The 25,183-nt window shown below is 54.5% G+C and overlaps 1 protein-coding gene across 1 annotated transcript in view; it reads left to right on the top strand.

Annotated features, from left to right (window-relative positions):
* The window catches only part of ANXA6 (annexin A6), a gene marked incomplete at its 5' end in the record, with an annotated part of 48,660 nt that extends 25,010 nt beyond the window's left edge, over nt 1-23,650 (top strand). Inside the window, 13 exons of the mRNA XM_080699363.1 lie at nt 1,335-1,413; nt 3,520-3,601; nt 4,571-4,665; nt 5,289-5,402; nt 5,501-5,591; nt 6,848-6,927; nt 7,366-7,419; nt 13,304-13,321; nt 14,526-14,619; nt 16,503-16,598; nt 19,519-19,577; nt 21,165-21,287; nt 23,584-23,650. Coding sequence (XP_080555489.1) covers nt 1,335-1,413; nt 3,520-3,601; nt 4,571-4,665; nt 5,289-5,402; nt 5,501-5,591; nt 6,848-6,927; nt 7,366-7,419; nt 13,304-13,321; nt 14,526-14,619; nt 16,503-16,598; nt 19,519-19,577; nt 21,165-21,287; nt 23,584-23,643 — 1,045 coding nt within the window. The 3' untranslated portion in view covers nt 23,644-23,650. The remainder of the gene's footprint in view (nt 1-1,334; nt 1,414-3,519; nt 3,602-4,570; nt 4,666-5,288; nt 5,403-5,500; nt 5,592-6,847; nt 6,928-7,365; nt 7,420-13,303; nt 13,322-14,525; nt 14,620-16,502; nt 16,599-19,518; nt 19,578-21,164; nt 21,288-23,583) is intronic.
* Nucleotides 23,651-25,183: the final 1,533 nt, after the last annotated feature.

The raw sequence follows: 25,183 nt of genomic DNA, 5'->3' as shown, positions 1-25,183 counted from the left end.
GGGAGAAGTGGACCAGAGAGGTGTGGCGGGGCCCCAGGGCCGCTTAGGGCTTGAGAAAGTTGTAGGAAGGGAATTCTGGGTGCTCCAGCTTCCTTCTCTGGGGCCCTTACGGGTCAGTTCAGGACAGAAGAGCCTCCCGTTCGCTTTTCTGGGAGCCATCGGGCCCCCGCTCTATGCACCAGGCGTTTGCTGGCCCCTGGTACATCTGGTACTTTGCAGGAGGCGACAGGGACATCGTGGCCACATCCCACCTCTGCCTGTTTGAGAGGCACGGGGTGGACAGAGTCGCTCAGGTTATAAAGGGGAAGGGAAGCGGGCGTGGGGCGCACACTTGTAATCCCTGTTCTTAGAGGCTGAGGCAGGGAGGGAGAGAGGCAGGGAGATCGGAGGTTCACAGCCAGCCCCAGCTACTTAGTGAAGTCCTCCACAGCCTAGTGAGACTCTGTTTCAAAATAAAAAGATAAAATAGGGCTGGAGATGTAGATCAGGAGCAGAATGCTCCGGTTCAATCCCCTACACCACCAAAAAAAAAAAAAAGAAAAAAAGCAATAGAAAAGAGGAGGAGCCAGCCCGTGGTGCACACCTGTAATCCCAGGGTTTGGTTGTCTGAGAAAGGAGGAGCGCAGGTTCGAGACCAGTCTTAGCAATTTAACAAGATTCTTAGTAACATAGCAAGACGCTATTTCAAAACAAAATAACAGCCGGGCGTGGTGGTGCAGGCTTGTAATCCCAGCATTTGGGAGGCTGAGACAGGAGGATTGCCGTTTGTGGACAGTCTCAGCTACTTAGTGAGGCCCTCTGCAACTCAGTGAGACTCTGTTTCAAAAAATAAAGAATAAAATACAGGGCTGGTGGTATAGCTCTGACGTAAAATGCCCCTGGGTTCCATCCCCAGTACCACCAAAAAAATCAATCAATCAATCAATAAATAAAAAGGGCTGGGGGGGTGTAGATCACAGGTAGAATGCCCCAGGGTTCAATCCCCAGGACCCCCCCCCAAAAAAGAAAGAAAGAAAGAAAGAAAGAAAGAAAGAAAGAAAGAAAGAAAGAAAGAAAGAGGAGGAAAGGGGAGATGGAGGGGTGGGGAAATACTAGCCCATGAGCCTGAAGCCAGGAAGGCTCTGGGCAGAGCAGGATTTCAGGAAGCAGGAGCGGGGCGTGAAGACTGGGGAGCGCCAGGGCTCTGCGGAAGGGTGAGCCCTGAGCGTGTGTGTGCGTGTGTGTGTGTGCGTGTGTGTGTGTGTGTGTGTGTGTGTGTGTGTGTGTGTGTACACATGGGGCGCTGCCTATAACGACCTCCCTCCTCCCCTCCCCGCCCGTCCTGTCCATTCCAGCGCCGCCGGCCAGTTCTTCCCGGAGGCAGCGCAGGTGGCCTATCAGATGTGGGAACTTAGCGCAGTGTCCCGCGTAGAGGTCAGAGCCTCCCCGCCGCCTGCTTGACCTCCCGACTGCAGCCTCCACTCTCCCGCTTGCCCTCTCCGCGGCTCGGGCCGGCTCCCGGCTGCCCCCTGGTGGCCAGCCCGAGACGCGCTTCTCACGTCTGGAGCTTTCCTTCCTTGGAGTGAGGACGGGTGGGGCGCCTGCTTCCTGCTCTCACCTCTAACTCCCCGGGTGTGCTACTAACAGGGCTGGCTCAGCGGAGGCCTGGCTGGATCCATGGCGGCCTTGTGTCATCCTGGACCCGGCAGTTAGGCTTCACAGGCATGCATGCCGAGAAGAGATGGGTACCCCTGGGTGCCTGGAGGAGTCAGGCATCCTCAGACCGGGTCCACGAAGGACAGGGGTGAAAAGCTCACAGAGAAGCCGGGTGTGGTGGCGCACACTTGTAATCCCAGCATTTGGGAGGCTGAGACAGGAGGACAGCGGATGATGGACAGCCTCGGCTACTTAGTGAGGCTCTTTGCAACTCAGTGAGACCTGTTTTAAAATAAGGAAGGAAAAAATGGGCTGGGGATGTAACTAGGAGGTAGAATGCCCCTAGCTTCCATCCCCAGTACCACAAAAAAAAAGAAAAAAAAACCTCCTCACAGAGGCACCTGGGGCACGCCATCCCAGAGACCAATAACCCTTGGTCCACGCAAACATTCAGAACCTTGGAGTCTCTGGTCCTGGCTGACCTACTTTTGGCAGATCCCCACCTCTCTCTGGGCTCTGGGCCTGTGTATCTAAAATGAAAGGCCGTCTTGGTGACCAAGGACTCACGAGTTCTTGCTATAAGCAGCTGATCTTAAGTCACATGAGAAATGAGCTTGGTTTTAGCTTGCCCGTAGCGGGCCCTCCCTGCCACGAAATAGCACTGAGCCCCACAGAGTGGGCGAGATGCTTCTCGGCCAGGCCCAACCGCCGATGAGGGCAGAGGCCCGGCTCGGTGCCCTGTCGCCCCAGCGTTCGCGGAGTGTCCTTATCCACCAAAGAAGAGAGGGAAGGCCTCAGGCTTGGAGCTTGTCAAACGTCCACATCTTGTGGAATTCGAGGATCCGTAACAGATTTTTTATTGTCTTTATTTTCGTGGATTATTGTCTGTGTGGCCTATGATACTGACTTCCTAATTCATGGTAGTCATAAAAACTTTTTCATCCATTGATTTATTTAGCAACTAATTTCTGAGCAACTCGTGTCAGACACTGTTGTGGGTACAGCAGGCTATATCTAAGGACAAACAGACAAAAATCCTTGCCCTTGAAGAGTATTTAAATGCACGTCAAGCTGGGTGTGGCGGTGCACGCCTGTAATCCCAGTACTTGGGAGGCTGAGACAGGAGGACCACAGGTTCGAGGCCAGCCCCAGCAACTTAGCAAGGCCCTTCCAACTTAGTGAGACCCTATTTCAAAGTAAAAAATAAAATAGGTCTGGGAATGTAGCTCAGAGGTCGAATTCCCCTGGATCCAACCTGCAGTACCACAAAAAGAAATGCACCTTAAAACAGATGTGTTGGGTCTGGGGTTGTGACTCAGTGGTGGAACATGTGCTTAGCATGTGTGAAGCCCTGGGTTCCATCGCCAGCACCAAAATAACAAAACAAAACAAAACAAAAAACTCTCTCCAAGACAGAAGTGTCTAAGTAAAAAAAAAAAGAGAGAGAGAAGTTGAATTAGAAAACATTTTTTAGAATAGCCTCGGGTGTATACAAGTAGGGGACAGAACAAGATCCTGAGATTCCAGAACATTCTGGCAACCTTTCAGGGCATTGGCTCTAACAGGCTGCGGAGCCCCAGAGACAGGCTGAGGTTCTGAAGTATGGGGGCCCCCAATAGAATAAGCAGCCCTGGGGACTGGACAGTGTGGAGTCCTGCAGCAGGAGTCCCTACCTGTCCCTTGGCCAGCTCCCACCTGCTCCTGGCCCGAGGCCCGCGCCCTCCTGGCTCCGGGGCGGGTCTTCTCTGCTGGGCCTTCTCTCAGCCTCTCTCCCCCAAGCTGCTTGGTGTGGGGCTCCTGGAGATGCCTCTCCACTCCGCATGCGCCTCTCCTGGCCCCTGGGGGCCTCCAGACACCTGCTGATGCCCTTTCTGCATCCCACAGCTGAAGGGCACCGTGCGCCCGGTGGATGACTTCAACCCCGACGCAGACGCCAAAGCCCTGCGGAAAGCCATGAAGGGAATTGGTGAGGGGCAGGGCGGGGCCGCCTCCTGGGCAGCAGCTGGGCAGGGGAGGGTCCACAGGGAGAGAGGGATGCTGCCCCGAGTCTTCACCCCTCTGGGGGCCTCCTGGAGCCCAAGAGAGCTTGTAAGGAACTTACTTGGCAGGCATCTTTCCTGGAGACCCAGGTCGGCCCCCCCAACCCCGACCCCACAGACCCTGCCGGGCAGTATTAAATATAAGATCATAAAACCCAGGCTCTTGGCTCGGCTTTGCTGCTGGCTTGCACTGTGACGCTGGGCACGTCCTTCAGTGATTCTGGATTTCAATGCCTGCTGTGTACAAATGTGGGCCAATGATCCTGTAGCCCAAGAACCCTGGTGCTGGGCTGGGGGCGCCCCCTGCCGGTCTGCCTTCCCGGCCAGCCTCTGCCCGCAGTGGAGGGAGCCTTCCTGGTGGGTGGACTTCACCCTGCGTCCAGCTGGGGACTGAGCGGCTAGGGCTCGGCTCCCTGGCTTTTCCTCCTCCCACCTGCCCAACAGCAGCTCCCAGGGGCCTTTAGGACGAGTTGAACTCGATATCCACACCTCCTGGGCCCCATTTCCATTTGCCTCATGGGAATGATAAGACCCACCAAGCGGATCTAAGACTATTAGATGAAAATGTAAAGCGGTAGAGTCCTGTGCCAGATCTGAGGTTGATAGCACAAATCTGAGCCACGCCAAGAACTCAGCGTCCCTGACTCCCAACACAGTGCTCTCTCCCGTCCTAGAGACACCCCATTTGCTCTACCAGTGACATGACAGAAGGAAACAGGGAGAAATCCAGGGGTGTCGTGGCTTGGGCCAGAGGCGAGGAGCCTGCAGGGCTCCGGAGCACACGGCCGCCCAGCCAGATTTCCACCCTGACAGAATTTGATGGGGACCATCACTGGGGGGCCATGGGCAGCCGGGCTCCAGGCCTTCCTCTGAGGTATGTGGCTTTGGTGACGCAGGAACCGACGAAGCCACCATCATCGATATCATCACGCATCGCAGCAATGAGCAGCGGCAGCAGATCCGGCAGACCTTCAAGTCTCACTTTGGCCGGGTAGGTTTTCCTCCTGAGCCCCAGGCCGTCTGCACATCTCCCTTGATGAAGCGCGGCCCACCACCACGAGCCCTTCCCCGTTGGGCACCAGGGTGGCAGGAGGATGCCATGTGGTCTTGAGACCTTGGAATGCTTCCAGCGCTGGGTGTGGGCCGTTGAGACATGCCTCTTGGTTTCCTTGGGCTCAGCGACACTGCGCAAGTTGGCCGCGTGGAGTCGGAGGCTCACCGTGGGGCCAGCATCGGGGACAGGAGTTGTCTGGGGACAGTGTTTAGGGAGACTTGCCGTTCCTCCGCACAGAAAGTGTGAGCTAAAGCCCCAAGGCAGTCATGACAATTGTACCTTGGCGGCAGCTGGCTTGGGCTGATGAGTTTGCCCCAGGGGGGAAGTGGAGCCCGTCAGCAGCCACCTCAGAGAGCAGGTCCACCTCTTGGCTGCTTTTCCTCCCCCGTCTTTGGCTTCATCTGAATGTTAAGTTCAACATCAGCAAACACACACACACACACACACACACACACACACACACACACACACACACACAGGCTCCCTGTTTCCTCTCTGTATCTCCTACGGGTCCTGGGTCGCGTGTGGCAAGGACATGACCCTGGCCCTGCACCTTGCAGGACCTGATGGCTGACCTGAAGTCTGAGATCTCTGGAGACCTGGCGAGGCTGATCCTGGGGCTCATGATGCCACCGGCCCATTACGATGCCAAGCAGTTGAAGAAGGCCATGGAGGTACAGTGTGGGCGCCGAAGGTTGGGTCCAGTCTATGCTGGCAGGGACACCACGGGTGGGGACGGGAACTGTGCTAAACTTATCTCTGGTCATTCTAGGGAGCCGGCACTGATGAAATGACACTTATTGAAATCCTGGCCACTCGGAACAATGCTGAAATCCGGGCCATTAATGAAGCCTACAAAGAGGGTAAGTTTGGGTGGGCTGGGTGCCCAGCTTTCACCCTCAACACCCAGCTCTGCCTGGCTCCTTTCAGTCCATGAGGCTTTTAAAAGGCCTGCAGAGCTGGGCATAGTGGCGCATGCTTGTAATCCCCATACTTGGGAGGCTGAGACAGGAGGATTGCGGGTTCAAGGACAGCCTCAGCAAGTAGTGAGACTCTTAACCTAGTGAGACCCTGTTTCAAAATAAAAATAAAATGGGACTGGGGTTGTAGCTTGAAGGTAGAATGCCCTCAGTTCAATCCCCAGTACCATAAAAAATAAATAAAACTTAAAAATAAAAAGGTTTAGGGATGTAGTTCAGAGGTAGAATGCCCCTGAATTCAATCCTCACCACCAAAAATAAAATAAAATAAATAAAAAGGGCTGGGGATAGCCAGGCGTGATGGTGCATGCTTGTAATCCCAGCATTCAGGAGGCTGAGACAGGAGGATCGTGGTTCAAGGACAGCCTTAGCTACTACTTAGTAAAGCCCTTTGCAACTCAGTGAGACCCAGTTTCAAAATAAAGAATAAAAATATAGATATACAAGTGTGGTGGCGCACACTTGTAATCCCAGCATTTGGGAGGCTGAGACCCCGATTCACGGCCAGCCTCAGCTACCTAGTGAGGCCCTCTGCAACTCAGGGAGACCTGGTTTCAAAATAAAGAATAAAAAGTAGGGTACAGGGTGTAGCTTGGAGGTCGAATGCCCCTGGATTCCATCCCCAGACCTGCAAAAAAAAAATAATAATAAAAATTTTAAAATAGGGCTGAGGGTATATAGCTTGGAGGTAGAAATACCCCCTGGGTTCCATTCCCAGGACCACAAAAATAAATAAATAAATAAAAAGCCTGGGGGCATAGCTCAGAGGTTGGTCGAACACCCCTGGGTTCAGTCCCCGGTACCCCCCCTCCCCCCCGCCAAAATAAAAAAGAAAAGGTGGAATTTTTGAGTAGGAGAGTGACGTGGTCAGATCTGTGCTTTGGGGCCCAAAGAGAAGAAAGACGGGAGGTTTTTCAGAAAAAGTTGGCAGGCCGGATGGGACGCGTCCTCCGCCAGGACACAGAGGGTGCGGCCGGGGGGGTGGAGGGGACACCAGTTGTCTGACAGGTGGCTGCCTGGATGCCCCTGAAACCAGTGCAGTCCCCGCCCTCCCCACCAACGCCGCCCTGGCTCAATTCTGAGCTTAGGGCTCCCCCCAAATCCCGCCGGCAGCTGCCCACACCCCTCTCTCTGTCTAGACTATAACAAGTCGCTGGAGGATGCCCTGAGCTCAGACACATCCGGCCACTTCAAGAGGATCCTCATTTCGCTGGCCACGGTGCGTAGACCCGTGGGTGACCCGCGGGTGCTCGCCTGTCTGGAGGCCGGGGGTAGGGGAAGAGTCGCCGAGCGCAAGAGGGGATGTCTCCCCACCTGCCTGCCCAGGGTCCCACCGCCTGCCCCCATCGCCAACTTTCCAGAGCTGGAAAGTGCCGCGTGCTCCCGGCCGCCCTCCTCAGGGGCCCTCAGCCTGGCTCTTTGGACCCCCGCTCACAGGACAAAGCCACGTGGGTGACCCGACCTGTGTTGCCTGGTTACGCCCTCCACTCTCCCTGAATCCCCAAACCCAGGCTCTTGCTCCCAGGCATCGTTGGTTGGGCGGGGGGTCGCCATACCCTATGCTATAGATGCGGACTTGGCTGAGCGGGATCTGGGGGCCGAGGGGCAGGGAGCGTGAACTTTGTGGGGCTGACTTTTCTCGCTGGTCCTGCTGCAGGGAAACCGTGAGGAGGGAGGAGAAGACCGAGACAAGGCCCGGGAGGATGCCCAGGTGAGCCCCCAGCCCCGCCCGCGGCTGCCCCGCAAGGCGGCTCCCGGCGGTGTCTGTCCATGCCAGGCTCTGGCTATGTAGGGGAGGGGCAGGCTACGGCAGGGCCATGGCCGGCTTGATTGGCGGATTCTTAGGCTCTGGGCCCTCTACATCCCCCTGAGAAGTGAGACTCTGAGGATTCTGAGTGAGATTTAAGAGCGTGGTGCCAGGTTTACTGACATTTCCTGTATGAATAATAGGATCCTCAAAACCAGTAGGGACTTAGGGGCCACTCAGGTCCAACCCTCAGGTTGCCATGGAAAGGCAAAGGTGAGAGAGGGTAGGGACTCCTGGGAGTCACACAGCAGGCCAGTGATGGCCCAGGCAGACTGACCCCGAGCGCTCAGTCCTTGCTGGGAGAGCTCTGAGCGCTAAAAGCCTGGGCGTACCATGTATAAAACGTGACCAAGCGTGCCGGGCATGGGGGTGCACACCTGTAATCCCAGTACTTGGGAGGCTGAGACAGGAGGATTGCAGGCTCAAGGCCAGCCTCTAGCAACTTAGCAAGACTTTGTTTCAAAATAACAAAAAGGACTGAGGATGTAGCTGGAAGGTAGAATCCCTCTGGGTTCAACCCCCAGCATCAAAAAAGAAAAAAAATAAAAGGACCAAGCTTAAAGAGGGCGTCCTTAGAGAAACTCCTCCGGGGCTGGCACCTGTGTGCTCGTGACGTACCCAGAGCGGCGCATGCTCAGAACGCCATAAGTAGCTGTGGCGCCTGCGCCTACTCCATTCGTAGCTGTTGAAGGTTGTGAGAGCGGGTGGGCTGATCGGCTGCCTGGCTCCTTAGACTGGGAGCTGAGGTCTGGAAATGGTTTCTCCGAGTCTGGACAGCCCTAAACTCATTTCCCCTGAGGTAATCCTCAGGAGAAGGCTTCCTGGTCCCTACTGAAGCATCCGCACTGTGCCTACTTTTTTGTATGTGATACCAGGAATTGAACCCCAGGACATTCTACCTCCAAGCTACACCCCAAACCCTAGTTCTTTTAATTTGGAAACAGTCTCCCTAAGTTGCTGAGAGCCTTGCTAAGTTGCTGAGGCTGGTTTTGAACCTGTGATTCTCCTGTCTCGGCCTCCCAAGAACTGGGACTGCAGGTGTGCGCCATCTTGCCCAGCTGGCCAGCATCCGCTGGCCGGGCCCAGAGTCAGCTGTCCATCACTCCTGCCTGCCCCAACCCCACGAAAGCTTTGTGTCCAAGGGTTGGGCTCAAGACTGTGAATCCAGCCCCCTTATTTTGTAGTTGGTGGGTAGCAAAGAGGTGTAATGAAAATAAAAAGGACCAAGGTTAAAGAGGGCTCCTGAGAGCAGCTCCCCCAGGGCTCGCCCTTGTGTGCTCGTGACGTCACCAGAGGCGCGCATGCTCAGTACAGCGCACAAAGCTGCGGCGCGGGCTCAGTACAGCGCATGCTCAGTACAGCGCACATAGCTGCGGCGCATGCTCGGTACTGCACACGTAGCTGCGGCGCATGCTCGGTACAGCGCACGTAGCTGCGGCGCATGCTCGGTACAGCGCACATAGCTGCGGCGCATGCTCAGTACTGCACACGTAGCTGTTGAATGGCGGTGAGCGAGGACGCGGTCCCGGCTCCCCGGCAGACCCATGGTGTGTCGCAGTAGCATCTGAACCGGAAAAGTCTTTAGCCTTCACCCCTGACAGATGCAGAACTGTGATGGCGATGATCGGACCGCGTGCCCGTACGAGCGTGGCGCGCAGAGTGTTCCACGCTCTTCTGCCCTGTGTTTACTGGAGGGACTGACGCTCCTAACTGCCCCGGGGTCGTTTCTGAGCGGTGCTGGCTGGATTCGGACTCAGGCTTGCCCGACACCAAAGGCCATCCTTGTTACCAGCTAATATCCCAGGCCCCAGTGCCGTCATTCCCCTGCAGACGACAGGTCAGGTGTCTGCCGTCCACTCGTCCAGCCCTTGCTATGGAGCCCAGGGATCCGGGTTCCAGTGCGGGGCGCCAGGTGCATTTCAGGCTCATTTCTGGGGCTGGCCGGGGAGCCCAGCCAGACCGAGTGTGGCCTGGGGAGATCACATTTTTTTAGTACTGGGGCTTGAGCTCAGGGGCAGCCCTACTTTTTATTTGAAACAAGATTTCACTAGTTGATGAACGTCTCCCTACTTGCCGAGGCTGTCCTCGAACTTGCGATTTTCCTGGCTCAGCCTTACTGGTACTGGGCCTCCAGGTCTTGCCAGCTCTCCCGGCTGGTGAGATCACATTTCATTCACTCACTCAGGAGAGGAAGTAAACATACTTGATAAACTACTACACAAGGAGCCGCCTCTTTGTGCTGTGGGGGGCTTTGGGATGGAACCCAGGGGCGTTCTACCTCTGAGCGACACCCCCAGCCGTATATATATCCCCAAAAGAAGCCCTGCACACGTCAGCGGTCACTCGGGCTCCCTGCCAACCACCAGCCCCAGGCCACCGCTGGTCTCTGTCTCTTCAAGCTTGCTTATTCTGGACGTGGACGGGAGTAGACCTGAACAGTGTGTTCACTGTTCAGCCGTGACCGTCTTCCTTCGCTTGACCCTCCCCCGCCGCGTTCCCAAGGACATTCCATGTTGCAGCCTGCGTCAAAAGCCACTCCTCTTCATGGCTCCATTGTCTGCAAACACCACGGTTGTTCATTCATCCACTGACACACACCTAGGTTGCTTCCTCTCCCGGCTGTAATGAGTAAGGCTGCTACCAACATGTTTTGGGGTGCACATATGTTTTCTTTTTCCTGGGGTACCCACCTACAATACCCCAAGAGTTGCTTGGTCTTAATGATCGGTCTATGTTTAACCTTTTAAGAACCTGCCCAGATTTTTTTTTTTAGCAGGTCTGGGGATGGAACCCAGGGGCATTCGATCTCCGAGCTACACCCCCTGCCCTATTTTTTTAGTCTTTATTTTGAAACAGAGTCTCACTGAGTTGCGGAGGGCTTTACTAAGTAGCTTAGGCCATCCGCAAACCTGGATCCTCCTGTCTCAGCCTCTCAAATACTGGGATTATAAACGTGCACCACCACGCCTGGCCTTTATTCTTTATTTTGAAACAGGACCTCGCCGAGTTTCAAAGGGCCTCACTAAGAAGCCGAGGCTGTCCACAAACCCTGATTCATCTGTCTCAGCCTCCCAAATGCTAGGATTACAAGCGTGACTCACCCCACGCTTTTATTTTATTTATAAAATAAAAACCTTGGGTCTCGCTAGGTTGCTGAGAGTCTATTTGCCGAGGCTGTCCTCGAACCTGCAACCCTCCTGCCCCAGCCTCCCAAGTGCTGGGATTACAGGCTTGCGCCCCTACACCCGGCTGGACAACTGAAATCTGAGCCTGCTAACCAGTAGCTCCCCGCTTCCCCTTCCCAGCCCCTCACAGCCACCAATCTCCTTCCTGCCCTGAGAACTCGGCTGCTCTAGGTCCTCGCACAGTGGCAGCACGCGGTGTTCGCTCTTTTATGACTGGCTTCCTTCAGTTCTCAGGATATCTCAAGGTTCACTAGGTTGTTTTTCATACAGAAACATTTTTGAGTTTTTTTGTTTTTGTTTTTGTTTTTTTTTGCAGTACTGAGAGTTGAGCCCTGAGCATTCTACCTCCAAGCTACACCCCCATCCCTATTTTTTTTTTTGAAAACAGGGTCTCACTAGGTTGCTAAGAGTCTCACTACTTGCTGAGGCTGGCCGCAAACGTGTGATCCTCCTGTCTCAGCCTCCCAAGTACTGGGATTACAAGCCTGCGCCACCATGTCCAGCTGAGAAACAATTTTACAGAACAGAAGCAGCCCATAATCCCGGAAACCCTGATAGCACCTGTTTGACATTAAACATAAAGTGAAATGATGCACCTGCGGGTCGGGAGTGTGATGTCAGAGTTCAGGGTGAACAGAGGAGAATGCAGGCCGGGCGCGGTGGCCACGCTGGTCATCCCAGCACTCGGGAGACTGAGACCGGAGGGTCGCGGTTCGTGGACAGCCTCAGCTACTTAGTGAGGCCCTCCGCAACTCAGTGAGACCCGGTTTCAAAACAAAGAATAGCCGGGCGTGGTGGCGCGCGCTTGTAATCCCCTTGCTTGGGAGGCGGAGACAGGAGGATGGCGCAGGTTCGAAGCCAGCCGCGCGCGCTGGCTTAGGAGACCCTGTTTCTAAATAAGAAAAATATAAAATAGGTCTGGGAGTGTAGCCCGGAGGTAGAAAGGTTTCCAGGAACCCCAGTACCACCAAAAAAACAAAACAAAACAAAAAAAAGACTAAAATTTGGACGGGGTGTAGCTTGGAGTTCGAATGCCTCTGGGTTCCATCCCCAGACCCGCAAAAACAAACAAACAAACAAACAAAGCAGAGGAGAATGCGCAGGTTGCCCCGGCCCTCCTCAGGGGTAACCAGTGTCCACTGGGCTTGGCCCCATCTCATGTCCTTCCTAGAGGCTTCGAAGGTGAGTGTTCATTTTTCTGCATCTAGATAAAAGGAACAATAGCCAGGCCTGGTGGCACTGGGCTGCGGGGCTGAGACAGGAAGATCGCAGGTTCAAGGACGGCCCCAGCAACTTAGCGAGGCTCCTAGCAACCTAGCAAGATCCTATCTCGAAACCCAAAACAAAGGACTGGGGTCAGCCGGGCGTGGCGGCGCACACTCATACCAGCAGCTTGTCATCCCAACATTTAGGAGGCTGAGACAGGAGGATCACGGTTCACAGCCAGCCTCAACTACTTAGTGAGGCCCATTGCAACTGAGACCCAGTTTCAAAATAAAGAATGAAAACTAGGGCTGGGGGTGCAGCTCGGAGGTAGAATGCCTCTGGGTTCCATCCCCAGTACCGCAAAAAAGAAAAAAAGAAAAATAACAAGGGCTGGGGGTAGAATGCCCCTGAGTTCAGTCCCCAATACCACACATACACGTGCACACACACACACACACACACACACACACACACACACACATACACACACGTTTAGGCTGCTGTGAAATTGATATAGACCAGGGTGTCATTCTGTCCAAAAGGGTAAGTGGCCGGCAGGGCTAGGGAAGAAGGAGAAGGTGACGTCCCCTCTGGGCACTCGAGGGCCGTAGCGTTTGGTTCCCAGGCACCCCAAGCCACAACTATTTCCCTAACAAAATCAAATCTTTTTTTTTTTTTTTTTTTTTGGTGGTACTGGGGTTCCTGGAAGCCCTTCTACCTCCGGCTATACTCCCACAGGCTACACTCCCAGACCCTATTTTTATACTTTTTTATTTGGAAACAGGGTCTCTTAAGCCAGCACAGCTGGCTTCGAACCTACGCGATCCTCCTGTCTCCGCCTCCCAAGCGCGGGGATTACAAGCGTGCGCCACCGCGCCCAGCAACAAAATCAAATCTTAGCCGGGGAACACTGCATTCCGCTTTACAGAATGCCATGATTAAAGCAGACCCGTGTCAATCTGCCCACCCCAGCTGCTGGGCTGTGCGCCCCACGGTGAGCCACCCCGCCGGGCCTCAGCGCACCTGTCAAAATGAGCGCCTCCGACCCCCCCACTCTGAGCGCACTTGTGGGCACAGAGAAGTTCGCACCCCGCACATTTTCCCTGCTCAGTGGCTCTGCAGGGAAGGGATGGGGTTTCTTCCCATTTTCAGACAGGTAAACTGAGGCCTGGAGCCTGCTCGAGGATCTTGAGAATGAGGGGCACCCTCCCCGCTTCTGTGTCTTTCTCGTCCCTCAGGTGACTGGGTTTTTAATTATTCTCGAACTTAATGAGCCGGCCATTCTGTGGCCCCTGCCCCTAGTGATCCAGGGGGCTCAGGACCCCCAAAGCCCACCTCGGTGGCCTCCTCTGACTCTTGCCTCCCTCCCTCTCTCTCTCTCTCCCTCCCGCTCGCAGGTGGCTGCTGAGATCTTGGTGAGTGCCTTGTTCCCCACGTGGATATTAATAGTCTCTCCGGGGAAAGACGGGCTGTCCCTCTGGGCCGGGCTGAGGGGGCCGAATCCGACCACACCGGGGCACTTGCCCTGTGGCTTCTCGCTCCCTTCAGGGCCCCTTGAGGACCCTGCAGGGAAAAAGGGCCCAGCCGAGTGTTTCCCCGGCTTCAGATTCATCCCTGGCGTGACCTGTGCTACATAACCACCAGCTGCTATGGCTTCTCCTTTAAACCAATTCTCTTTATTCTTTTTTTAACTGATGAGTTATTTTAAAGGGAATGTAATGAGCTGGGCGTGGTGGCGCACGCTTGTAATCCCAGCATTCGGGAGGCTGAGACAGGAGGATCAGGGTTTGCGGCCAGCCTCAGCTACTTAGTGAGGCCCTCTGCAACTCAGTGGGACCCGGTTTCAAAATAAAGAATAAGAAATAGGGCTGGGGTGTCACTTGGACATAAATGCTTCTGGGTTCCATTCCTAGTAATCAAAAGAAATAAAAATTTAAAAATAAAGGGAATGTAAATGGATGGAGCCAGGCCTGGCGGCGCTCACCTGTAATCCCAGTACTTGGAGGGCTGAGTCAGGAGGATCACAGGTTTGAGGCCAGCCTCAGCAACCTAGCGAGACTCTTACTCCAAAGACAAAAAATTAAATGAAATATAAAGGACTTGGGATGTAACTCAGAGGTAGAAATCTCCTGAATTCAATCCCTAGTACCACAAAAAATAAGATAAAGACTCCAAAGTGATATAAAAAAAATAAATAGACTCCTAATGGCTATAAATAGACGTGTAGCTGGCTGGAAGAGAACTGTAGAGACATGTATGTGGTGTGTTCCGGTCTGTTTGCCCATGCCCACTTGGAGAAACTCAGGCCAGGCCGTTCTCCTTCACGTGTGCTTGTCCGCATCCCCCAGAAGGGCTCTCGGGGGCTGGAGGAGGAGGAGAACCAAGTCTTCATGCCCAGTGCCAGCTTGGCCCCTTGGGCGGGCCCCAGTCCCCGAGGCCAGGGTGCAAGTCCCCGCACCAAGCCCAGCCACACGTGGCCAGGGGGTCTGGAAGCTGGCCAGAGCCAGGGAGGAAGGGGCCACTCTCAGCCCCCAGAGGGCTGCGGCGCCCACAGGAGGCGGGATGGTAACCGGGCTCTCTTCGTCTCCCTTGCCCACCCCGCCCCACCTGCACTCTCAGGAGATAGCAGACACTCCCAGCGGAGACAAAACGTCCTTGGAGACCCGGTTCATGATGATCCTGTGCACGCGGAGCTACCCGCATCTGCGGAGAGGTGAGGCTGCCCCCTCCCGTTCCCGTTCTGTAGGAAGACCTACAGGTCTGAGGAGGGCCTCTCACCCCTCCGTCAAGAGCCTCTAGTTCCCCTCCACCCCAGCGATGGCCGCCGCAAGCCCTGGTGGCCCTGGACAATCGCCAGCCTCCAGCCAACTCCCTTCTCCCCCTTAGGGAAGCAGGCGGGGTGCTCAGGTGCAGGATGGCAAGTGGATTTCACCCCAGGGCCCGACTCTGGTGGCTTGTGAGGAGCTGCCCAGACTGCTGTGTTGAGAAGGATTCTGAGGCTCACTGTCACAGCTTGTCTGCGATGCTTGGTAGGAGCCAGGCAGCGAGGGGTGGCGATGGCACAAGACCACAGGCCACCACACAAGACCACAGTGGCCCTGACCTTGGGAGATCATGAAGTGCCCTTCACACTGAGACATTACAGTTTAACCTGCCTTCACCTGGCACTTTTCTTATCTTTCTTTTTTTTTTTTTTTTTTTGTGGGTCTGGGGGTGGAACCCAGGGGCATTCGACCTCCAAGCTACACCCCCTGCCTAATTTTTATTCTTTATTTTGAAACAGGATCTCACTGAGTTGTAAGGGGCCTCACTAAGTAGCTGAGGCTGGCCAAGAACCACGATCCTCCTGTCTCAGCCTCCCGAGCGCTGGGATGACAAGCGTGCGCCACCGCGCCCGGCTCCACTTGCGCTTTTCAGTACATGACGTCTCTTTACTGTAATGGCTGAAAGGATGGACTTGGACCCCGTGATTCACATCCTCAGCCACGGCACATGGGCAAGCGCCGAATCCGAGCCTGCGCGCTCTTTCCAGGAGCGGGGATTCGCGTTCTACGCCCATGATTGTGTGAGCATATCAAAAATATAAGACACAAGCCAGGCAAGGTGGCGCACGCTTGTAATCCCAGCATTCTGGAGGCTGTCACAGTTCCTGAATAGCCTCAGCTACTTAGTGAGGCCCTTCACAACTCAGTGAGACTAAAAAATATCCATCCCCAATACCTCAAAAAAAGGAAGAAAATAATACTCCTGGGTTCCATTCCCAGTACACCACCACCACCACCACTACTACTAATACTAATACTAATAATACTAATATGTGGTGGTGCATGCTCAGAATCCAGCATTCAGGAGCCTGAAACGGGAGGGTGGCATTTTGCGGATAGCCTCAGTTCCTTAGTGAGGCTTCTTGCAACCCAGACCCTGTTTCAAAACCAAAGAATAAAAATTAGGGCTGGAGTCGGGCGCGGTGGCGCACGCTTGTCATCCCAGCACTCGGGAGGCTGAGACCGGAGGATCGCGGTTCACGGCCAGCCTCAGCTACTTAGTGAGGCCCTCTGCAACTCAGTGAGACCCTGTTTCAAAGTAAAGAATAAACAATAGGGCAGGGGGTGTAGCTCAGAGGGTGAATGCCCCTGGGTTCCATCCCCAGTACCACAATAATAAGCAAATAAATAAATAAAAAGACACAAAGCCCTGGGCACCCACCACACCTCGCCATGGCACCTCCTCTGAACCACGTCACCCTCATCCCCTTTAGCACCCTCGATCCCACTCGACGCAGCAGGCCCAGGAGGCTCAGGTCACTCAGCCGGGGCAGAGCTGTGGCCAGGACTCCGGCCCCCTCACTACCCAGCCTCAGTCCTCAGAGCTTGTCAAGACCCGGGGCTCCTGGTGGCTGGAGGCTCCGGCATGGCCCGACCTGGCTGAGCCCAGGCCACCGCGGTCAGCCTCCCCATCCCAGTGGTCCAGTGCCACGTGTCTGCTGGGCTGCGGCCACGCCTGCCCTGCGTCTGTCCATTGCCTGCAGGGCCTGGGGCGGAGGGCAGCGGCACCCTCTGGACCCGGCCCACTGCTCACCTCGGCGTCTCTCGCTAGTCTTCCAGGAGTTCATCAAGATGACCAACTACGACGTGGAGCACATCATCAGGAAGGAGATGTCTGGGGACGTCAGGGACGCGTTCGTGGCCATCGGTAACTGGCGGGGACCCGGGGAGGGCCAGGGCCGGGGGTATGGCCGGGTTCCCTGCGAGAGGACAGCCTTAGCAGCTGCCTGCGCTTCTGGTCAGCGAGCGAAGACCGCCACAGGTCGCCTCTGGGGTCCCACGTGTGTGGCTACTGGACTAGCATGGCCACTGTTCCGGGCTGCAGGGCACAAAGCGCCGCTGCACCTGTGCGATAGATGTGTGTGTGCTCACACACCTGGTACTAGACACGCCCCCACCTAGCACACTTTATTTATTTATTTATTTATTTATTTATTTATTTATTTATTTATTGTGGTACTGGGGATGGAACCCAGAGGCTTTCCTACCTCCTGGCTATTCTCCCAGACCTATTTTCTATTTTATTTGGAAACAGGGTCTCACTAAGTTGCTGAGAGCCTCACTAAGTAGCTGAGGCTGGCTTTGAACCTGCGATCCTCCTGTCTCAGCCTCCCTAGAATTAGGATTAGCAGGCGTGCACCACCACGCTGACTTGAACTTGTTTTATTAGTATTTTGTTACTGGTATCTTATTACTACTATGGAGTCGATTGGACTGATGCACACGCTCTCTTTGTCTTACCAGGAAGTGTCAGTGTGAGGCTAAGGTTTCCATCCATTATAAATAGCATCTCAAGCCGGGCGTGGTGGATGGCTCATGCTTGTAATCCCCGCGCTTGGGAGGCTGAGACAGGAGGATGGCACAGGTTCAAAGCCAGCCTCAGCTACTGAGTGAGGCTCTCAGCAACTTAGTGAGACCCTGTTTCCAAATAAAGTATAAAATAGGTTGGAGGTATAGCCCAAAGGTAGAAGGCCCCTGGGTTCCATCCCCAATACCACACACAAAAAAATTAATTAATTAATTAATTAATTAATAGCATCTCGGCTGGGCACTGTGGCGCACACTTGTAATCCCAGTTCTTGGAAGGCTGAGACAGGAGGATCACAGGTTCACGGCCAGCCTCAGCTACTTAGTGAGAGTCTCATCGGCCTAGCAAAGACCCTGTTTCAAGATGAAAATAAAAATAGGGCCCCACCCCGCTACTAAGGCCTGCCTCCTGGCCCCAGAGAGGGAGGGAGAGAGAGAGAAGTAGAGAGAATCCTGCCCCGGGGAGACAGACATTCAGGAAAGAAAAGAGATGGCCATCCTGAGAGCAGAAAGGCCAGCGGGAGGGAGGTCCTCTTAAGGGGGTAGAATGCCCCTGGGTTCAATCCCCAGCACCGCCAAAAACTAACTAAATAAGCAAACAAACAAATCAACGCAGTGGATTCCAGAGATAGGAAGATATCTAGACGAAGATGTGTAGAGGGGAATGGCTGGGGAGGGTGCCTGCTGTTGTCACTCTGTGCCCCCAGGAGCAGCCCCAGGGGGCCAGGGGGCTGTGATTAGAAGCAGGGACCCCCACTGCCCCACTCTCTAGCGTCTGTGTCCTTGGGCAAGCCATCACCCCGCGTCTCGGTTTCCTCTGTAAGTAGTACTACCAGCAGTAGTACCCAGCCCCATAGGGCGACTCCGTAAGACGTAAATTAGTTAAGGGTACGTAAAGCACTTGAAATAGCGCCTCCCGGCACACATACACCTTTCTTGTTTTATTTTGTTTTTTGTACTGAGAATTTAACACAGGGGCATTCTAACTCACAGCTATACCCCAAGTCCAGCCTTTTTATTTTATTTTAAGTAATTAATTTATTATGTTTGTGCTACTAAGGACTGAACCCAGGGCCATTCTCTCTCTGAGCCACACCCCCCAGCCCTATTTTGTTTTTTTATTTTTTTTATTTATTTATTTTTTTTTTTGGTGGTACTGGGGTTCCTGTAAGCCCTGCTACCTCTGGGCTACACTCCCAGACCTATTTTTACATTTTTATTTGGAAACAGGGTCTCTTAAGCCAGTGCGCGCAGCTGGCTTCGAACCTGCGCGATCCTCCTGTCTCTGCCTCCCAAGCGCGGGGATGACAAGCGTGCGCCACCACGCCCGGCTGTTTTTTTATTTTGAAACAAGGTCTCACTAAGTTGTTGAGGCTGACCTCAAACCCGCAGTCCTCCTGTCTTAGCCTCCCAAGTACTGGGATTACAGGTGTGCTCCACCACACCCAGTTTATTGGCTGCCTTCACAGAGGAAGACTCAGGTTCAGAAAGTTTATTGCTAGTCATGGAACCAGGGGCTGCTTGAAGAAGCCCACGCTCTTAACACCAGAATAATCAGCCTTTGCAAGCTGGACGTGGAGGCACACCCCTGTAATACTAGTATTTGGGAGGCTGAGAAAGGAGGATCACAGGTTTGAGGACAGCCCAGCAGGTAAGAAGACCTAGCAAGATCCTGTCTCAAAATAAAAATAAACCCAGGCATGGCGGCACACGCTTATAATCCCAGTACTTGGGAGGCTGAGACAGGAGAATTGTAGATTTGCAACCAGCCTGAGTTACGTAGTGAGGTCCTCTGCAACTTAGCAAGATGCTGTTTCAAAATAAAGAATAAAAAAATAGGGCTAGGAGTATAGCTTGGAGGTCTAATGCCCCTGAGTTCAATCCCCAGTACTACAAAAAAGAAAGAGAATGAGAGGGAGCGTGTGTTTTAAGTGAGCCCTTCGCCCTGGCTTCTCATGCATCGGGAAGGTCGCGGCTCGGTGTCCTGGGTCCTGAGGGCCTGGGTCCCTGCGATTCCTACACCAGCCTGGCTTAGCTCAAGCAGGCACGCAGGGGGGCAGACCAGCAGACCATGAGGAGCTGGGAGCAGCCAAAGGGCAGCGCTGGGAGGGGACACGAAGGAGCCAGCCCCGGAACGTGACCCGGGCTTGGCCACGACCCGCGGACCCGGGCTGAGGGCAGAGGAGGTGGGGGCAAGCCGGCCCGAGCCTGGGGTGCCGCCTCTGACCAAGCTCCCTGCCTCTCTCCCCTCTCCCCCGCAGTTCAGAGTGTCAAGAACAAGCCTCTCTTCTTTGCCGACAAGCTTTACAAATCCATGAAGGTAAGACATCTTGCTAGTTTACCCCTTTGCCTTCAAGCGCTGACTTTTATGCACCCAGAGACACAGGTGCACCCTCCCTGGGTGGAGATTCTGCCCTCTGAGCCTTCCTTCTGTGATTTATCCGCGTCGGCCCTGGTCTGGCTCTGGGCTTAAAGTCCTCAGTCAGGAGCCACCTTGGTTCCCAGGGAGTATTCAGCAGAGGCGACATATTTTCGGTTGTCGCAGTCACAGAGGGGAGTGTTGCTGTGGGCATCCAGTGGGAGGAAGAGGCAGCTGTCAGACACCCTTCAAGCCTCAGGGCAGCTCCCCTCAAAGGATTACCTGGCTGCAGGTGCTGGAGTCGAGACGCTGGCTCTGGAGACACAGCACTGAGCTGACAAGGTCCCTGCCCTCTCTGAGCTCAGGACACATGGCCGTCCAAGGTCACAAGTGCTCAGCCCTGTTGTTCTGAAAAATCACAAGCCACTCCCTGGCTGCCCCCCAGCCCCGCTGCTGATGGCGATGGGAAGGACCCGGGGGCCCCTCAGCTCAGTCCCCAGCCGCAGCAGCTGGTCATTAGGTAATTGCCCCTGCGGCCAGGGTCCGCCTCTGCGACGCGGCCATCGCGTGAGCTCACGGCAGCGTCCTCCTTTGATGGAGCCCATAATCCGGAACAACTGACCACGCCATTTAGAGGGAGGAGGACTTATTTGCTCGGTGTTTGGAGATGTAGAGGTTGAGTCCACGTCGGGCTGGGTTTGCAGAGCACAAGGGCTCTGCTCTCACACCATGGAGCCAGAGAGAAAGCGGGGGAGGAGGAAGGGTGCACAGTCCCAAGGCCAGCCCCAGGAACCCCAGCCGAGCCCCGCTTCCAGCACTGCTGCCTTGTCTCCAGGAGAGCCAGGAGGACATTGGAAATCCAGACCGTTTTACCCGGTTATGCTAAACTTCACCCACACTGGCATGGCCCCTCAGCAGCAGAGCTGGGGCAGAGGCGGCCCGGCGGCCTAGTGTGCCACGCCCTGCGCCCGCTCCTCATGCCTGTGTTTGTTTCCTGGCACTGCTGTAGCAGAGCACTACTACGACAGGTGACGACGGAGACACCGTCTCACATTGGGTCTGCAACCCCAAGTCGATGTTTCCGCAGGGTCGACCCCCTCCGGAGGCCTCGAGAGAAGACCTGTCCCAGGCCTCTCTCCCGGCCTCTGGCGGTGGCCGCGGATCCTTGCTGTTTGTGGCTTGTGGTGCATGGCTGCCATCTCTCCTCTGACCGCACATGGTTCCTCTGTGTGGGTGCCCAGGTCCCTTCTCTTCTTAGGGCCATACCTGGTCCAATATGACTTCATCCTAACAAGTGGCCATGCCAAGACTCTCTTTCCAAATCAGATCTCGTTCTGAGGTTGTGCCTGGACGTGAGTTTAGTACGGCTCACGGGCAGCCCACGCAGGCCCCTGCCTCTCCAGCTGGCAGTCCTAGGCACAGGAGAGTTGGGTCAGGAGATCGAGGCGGAATATCCCACCCTGGTTTGGGAGGACACATACTATTTTTTGCCTGACACTGCTCTGTCTTTCCTCTGCCCCGTGTCTCCCTCTTTCTCGGCTCCAACAGGGTGCTGGCACAGACGAGAAGACCCTCACCAGGATCATGGTTTCCCGGAGTGAGATCGACCTACTCAACATCCGGCGGGAATTCATTGAAAAATACGACAAGTCCCTCCACCAAGCCATCGAGGTAAGGGAGAGGTGGCCAGGAGGGTCCTTTTCTTAGTGGGTCACCTTGTAGAACAGACAGGGTGTTGCTAAATGAAGGGAGGCCTGCCTTATTGTTTATGCTAACATACATTCCAAAAGAACTCAAAGTTTACAACTAAAAATAGCTAAATAAAACAAGAGCCTGAAGCCGGGCGTGGTGGCGCAGGCTTGTAATCCCAGCATTCGGGAGGCTGAGAAAGGAGGATCGTGATTCACGGCCAGCCTCAGCTACTACTTAGTGAGGCCCTCTGCAACTCAGTGAGACCCTGTTTCAAAATAAAGAATAAAAAATAGGGCTGAGGTTGTCGCTCGGAGCTAAAATGCTCCTGGGTTCCATCCCAGTACCAAAAATAAATAAATAAAACAAGAGCCTACTTCTTAGTGTTTAAAAAGAACTTTATTGGGAGCCAGGCATGGTGGCACACACCTATAATCTTAGTCCTTGGGAGACTGAAACGGGAGGATTGCAGGTGCAGAGCCAGCCTCAGCAACTTAGCGAGAACCTGTTTCTAAATAAAATAATAATACTAAAATGGGGCTGGGAGCCTTAAGGGAGAACAGAATTACGGCATTTACAGTGAAATGTCACACACGCAAAAAAAGAAATCAGATGCTTTTCCTAATGTGCAAAAATTAGGGAGAAATGGGTAACAGGAGGAACTCTAGATGAAGAAGGGACCCTCTAGAGGAGAAATTAAGGTGACATACCTGAGGGGAGAAGAGGGAGGACGAGGGAAACTCTTTAAAGCACATGATGTACTTAGACATATCAGAGTCAACCAGGAAGCCAAGCGTGGGGAGGAGGGCAGGGGAGGAAGGGTTAGGGATTGGGTAGGGGCTGATTGGGTGTGTGCATGCATGTCTCCACAAGTTTTTATCCCATTAAGATGTATGACTATTGCCGGGCGTGGTGGCGCACGCTTGTAATCCCCGCGGTTGGGAGGCAGAGACAGGAGGATCGCGCAGGTTCGAAGCTAGCCCCGCGCGCTGGCTTAGGAGACCCTGTTTCCAAATAAAAATGCAAAAATAGGTCTGGGAGTGTAGCCCAGAGGTAGAAGGGCTTCCAGGAACCCCAGTACCACCAAAAAAAAAAAAAAAAGATGTATGACTACAATGCACCAATAAAAATTTATTAAAAAAATAAAAAATAAGCCGGGCATGGTGGCGTAAGCTTGTAATCCCCGCGCTTGGGAGGCTGAGACAGGAGGATCGCACAGGTTCGAAGCCAGCCTCAGCTACTTAGTGAGGCTCTCAGCGACTTAGTGAGACCCTGTTTCCAAATAAAATATAAAAACAGGTCTGGGAGTGTAGCCTGGAGGTAGAAAGCCCCTCGGTTCCACCCCCAGTACCACCAAATAAAAAATAAAAATCTGGAAGAAAAAAAAAAAACGGGGCTGGGAGTATAGCTCAGAGGCAGAATGCCCCTGGGTCTGACCCAAAAAAGAGAATTTTTTAAATTAAAACATAAGTTACATAAAATTCACCTGTTTTATGGTAACAGTAAACTTCCTGAGTTGGGCAACAAGCACAAGAATACAGTTTCTAAACTTTCCTTCATCCACTAGGATGTCTCTGGTGACCCATTTTCGCCGGGCTGTAGGCAGCCCTCAGGTGACTCTGTCTCTAAACACTTGCCTTTTCGAAGCGTTTCATGTAAATGGGCTCGTGTCCCGTGGTGCGGGACCTTTTGTGTCTGGCTTCTTTGACTAATGGAGCCCTGTCTTTGGTCTTCGAGACTGGGAAGATCCTAAAGCTTGCGGGGGAATCTAAACCGGTAGCGCCTCATAGACGGGAAACTTGGCAGTTTCAAGTTTCCACGTAGCCGGGCGTGGTGGCGCACACTTGTCATCTCAGCGCTTGGGAGGCTGACAAAGGAGGATCGCAGGTTTGCAGCCAGCCTCAGCAACTTGGTGAGGCCCTCTGCAACTTAATGAGACCCTGCTTCAAAATAAAGGATAAAAAATAGGGATGGAGATGTAGCTCAGAAGTAGAATGCCCCTGGGTTCCATCCCTAGTACCACAAAAAATAAATACAATAAAATCAAGAGGCCAGAGCTGCCCCTGGAGGGAGGGAGGCCCTGCCGTGCAGAGCCCCAGCAGCATGAAGAGCCCAGGAGCCAGGCGGCACGCTGGCTCTGTGTGTACGGGAGGCCTCGCTGGCCTCTGGAGCTCCCTCTGTGGCCCGGAGAAGCCCAGGAGAGAGGCCCAAGCTAGGAGGGAGGGGCGTGGCGACCGGGACAGCTGTTACTCACTCTGTTCTCCTTCCTCCCCACCAGGGCGACACCTCTGGAGACTTCCTGAAGGCCTTGCTGGCCCTCTGTGGCGGTGAGGACTAGGGCCGCCCCTCTGCCAAGAAGCGGTCAGCACATCGCTGCCACAGCCACGCCGGTGTTCCAGCTCCAGAGACTAGGGGGGTGGGGGGCGGGGGGCTCTTGTCTTCAACCCAGCTCAAGATGGCCCAGGGGCACTCCGGGGCCTACACGGTCACTCCTGCTCGCGACAAGCACTGAAGGACCGTAGATGGTGCCCCCCTGCTCCGTCTCCCTCCTCTCCAGCCCTCCCCTGCCCTGTCCCTTGCACCCTGCCCTGGGTTGGGCTTTGTCAAATCCTACAACATAATGAACCTCTGTCTCTAAAACGAGTGATGTGTGTGCTTTGAATGGCGGAGGGGAGAGGGTGGTGGGTGCCAACTGAGTGTGCTGGGGGTAGAGAGGTAGGAATCAATGAGTTTGGGCAAACTGGCAATCCCTCCCATGTGCCCCACCCAGCGCTGTGCAGGCCCAGGGGTCAGGGCCCAGGCTCCTTAGCATCAACACACTCCGCTTTCTGGGGCCGTGCGCTCTGTATTCTTATCTACAAATTCAGAGAACTGAGTCAGGCATGCGATGCACACCTGTAATCCCAGGGCTTGAGAGGCTGAGACAGGAGGGTCACAGGTTTAAAAGCAGCTTCAGCAATGTAGAGAGGCAACCCAGTGAGACCCCGTTTCAAATAAAAACTTAAAGCTGGGCGTGGTGGCGCACGCTTGTCATCCCAGCATTCGGGAGGCTGAGACAGGAGGATCTCGGTTCGCAGCCAGCCTTGGCTACAATAGGAGCCTCTGCCTTCTGCCTGGGACCTGGGGCCCAGCAGGCGTCTGAACTGCCTACACCTGGGAGGTGCCCTGCCCGCTCTGGGTCTCAGTCCCCTCTCTCCGTTCTACTTCCTCCTCATCCATTGCAGCCAAGCTTCCTTTTCTGAGCTCTGCAGGGGTGCCATGCTAATCTGGGTGCGAGGCTAATCTGGGGAGGAGCCCTCGAAAGTTTCCACTTGGCTGGGGTGGCGATAAGAGGACAGGCTCAGCGGCACTTTCTGTCTTCCCGTCCCCATCCTGCATCTACTTGTGACTTGGACCTCAGATCGTCCCGTGATGGTGGCGTGGGGCTGCCAGCTGACTCCAGGGCTCCGCTCCCAGCCGGCTGGCCAGGCCCCTTTGCTGCAGCCCAGCATGCATACTCCGGCGGTCTGCCCTCGTCCTTCCCTTGCTGTGTGGCCTGGGGCAGGTCATCCTGGTCTTCACAGGCCTAAGGTTCCCCCTTGCTACAGTGAGGGGTGGATCACACAGGCATCCAGAACCAAAAAGGATAGTACAGTAAGATAGAGAGCAAGGCGTGGTGGCTGAGACAGGAGGATCACAGGTTCAAAGCTAGCCTGGACAACTTAGCGAGGCCCTCCACAACTTAGACCCTGTTTCCAAATAAATAAATAAATTGGGCTGAGGGTTTTGCTCAGAGGTAAAATGCCTCTGGGTTCAATCCCTGTTACCACCAAAAATAAAAAAAGATAGGAAGGTAGGCAGGCAGGCAGGCAGGAAGGAAGGAAGGAAGGAAGGAATAC

Source organism: Muscardinus avellanarius (genome assembly GCF_963383645.1).
Source record: "Muscardinus avellanarius genome assembly, chromosome: 7".
Lineage (NCBI taxonomy): Eukaryota > Metazoa > Chordata > Mammalia > Rodentia > Gliridae > Muscardinus > Muscardinus avellanarius.
Note: the sequence above shows the minus strand (reverse complement) of the source record. Positions and strands in the feature narration are given on the sequence as shown.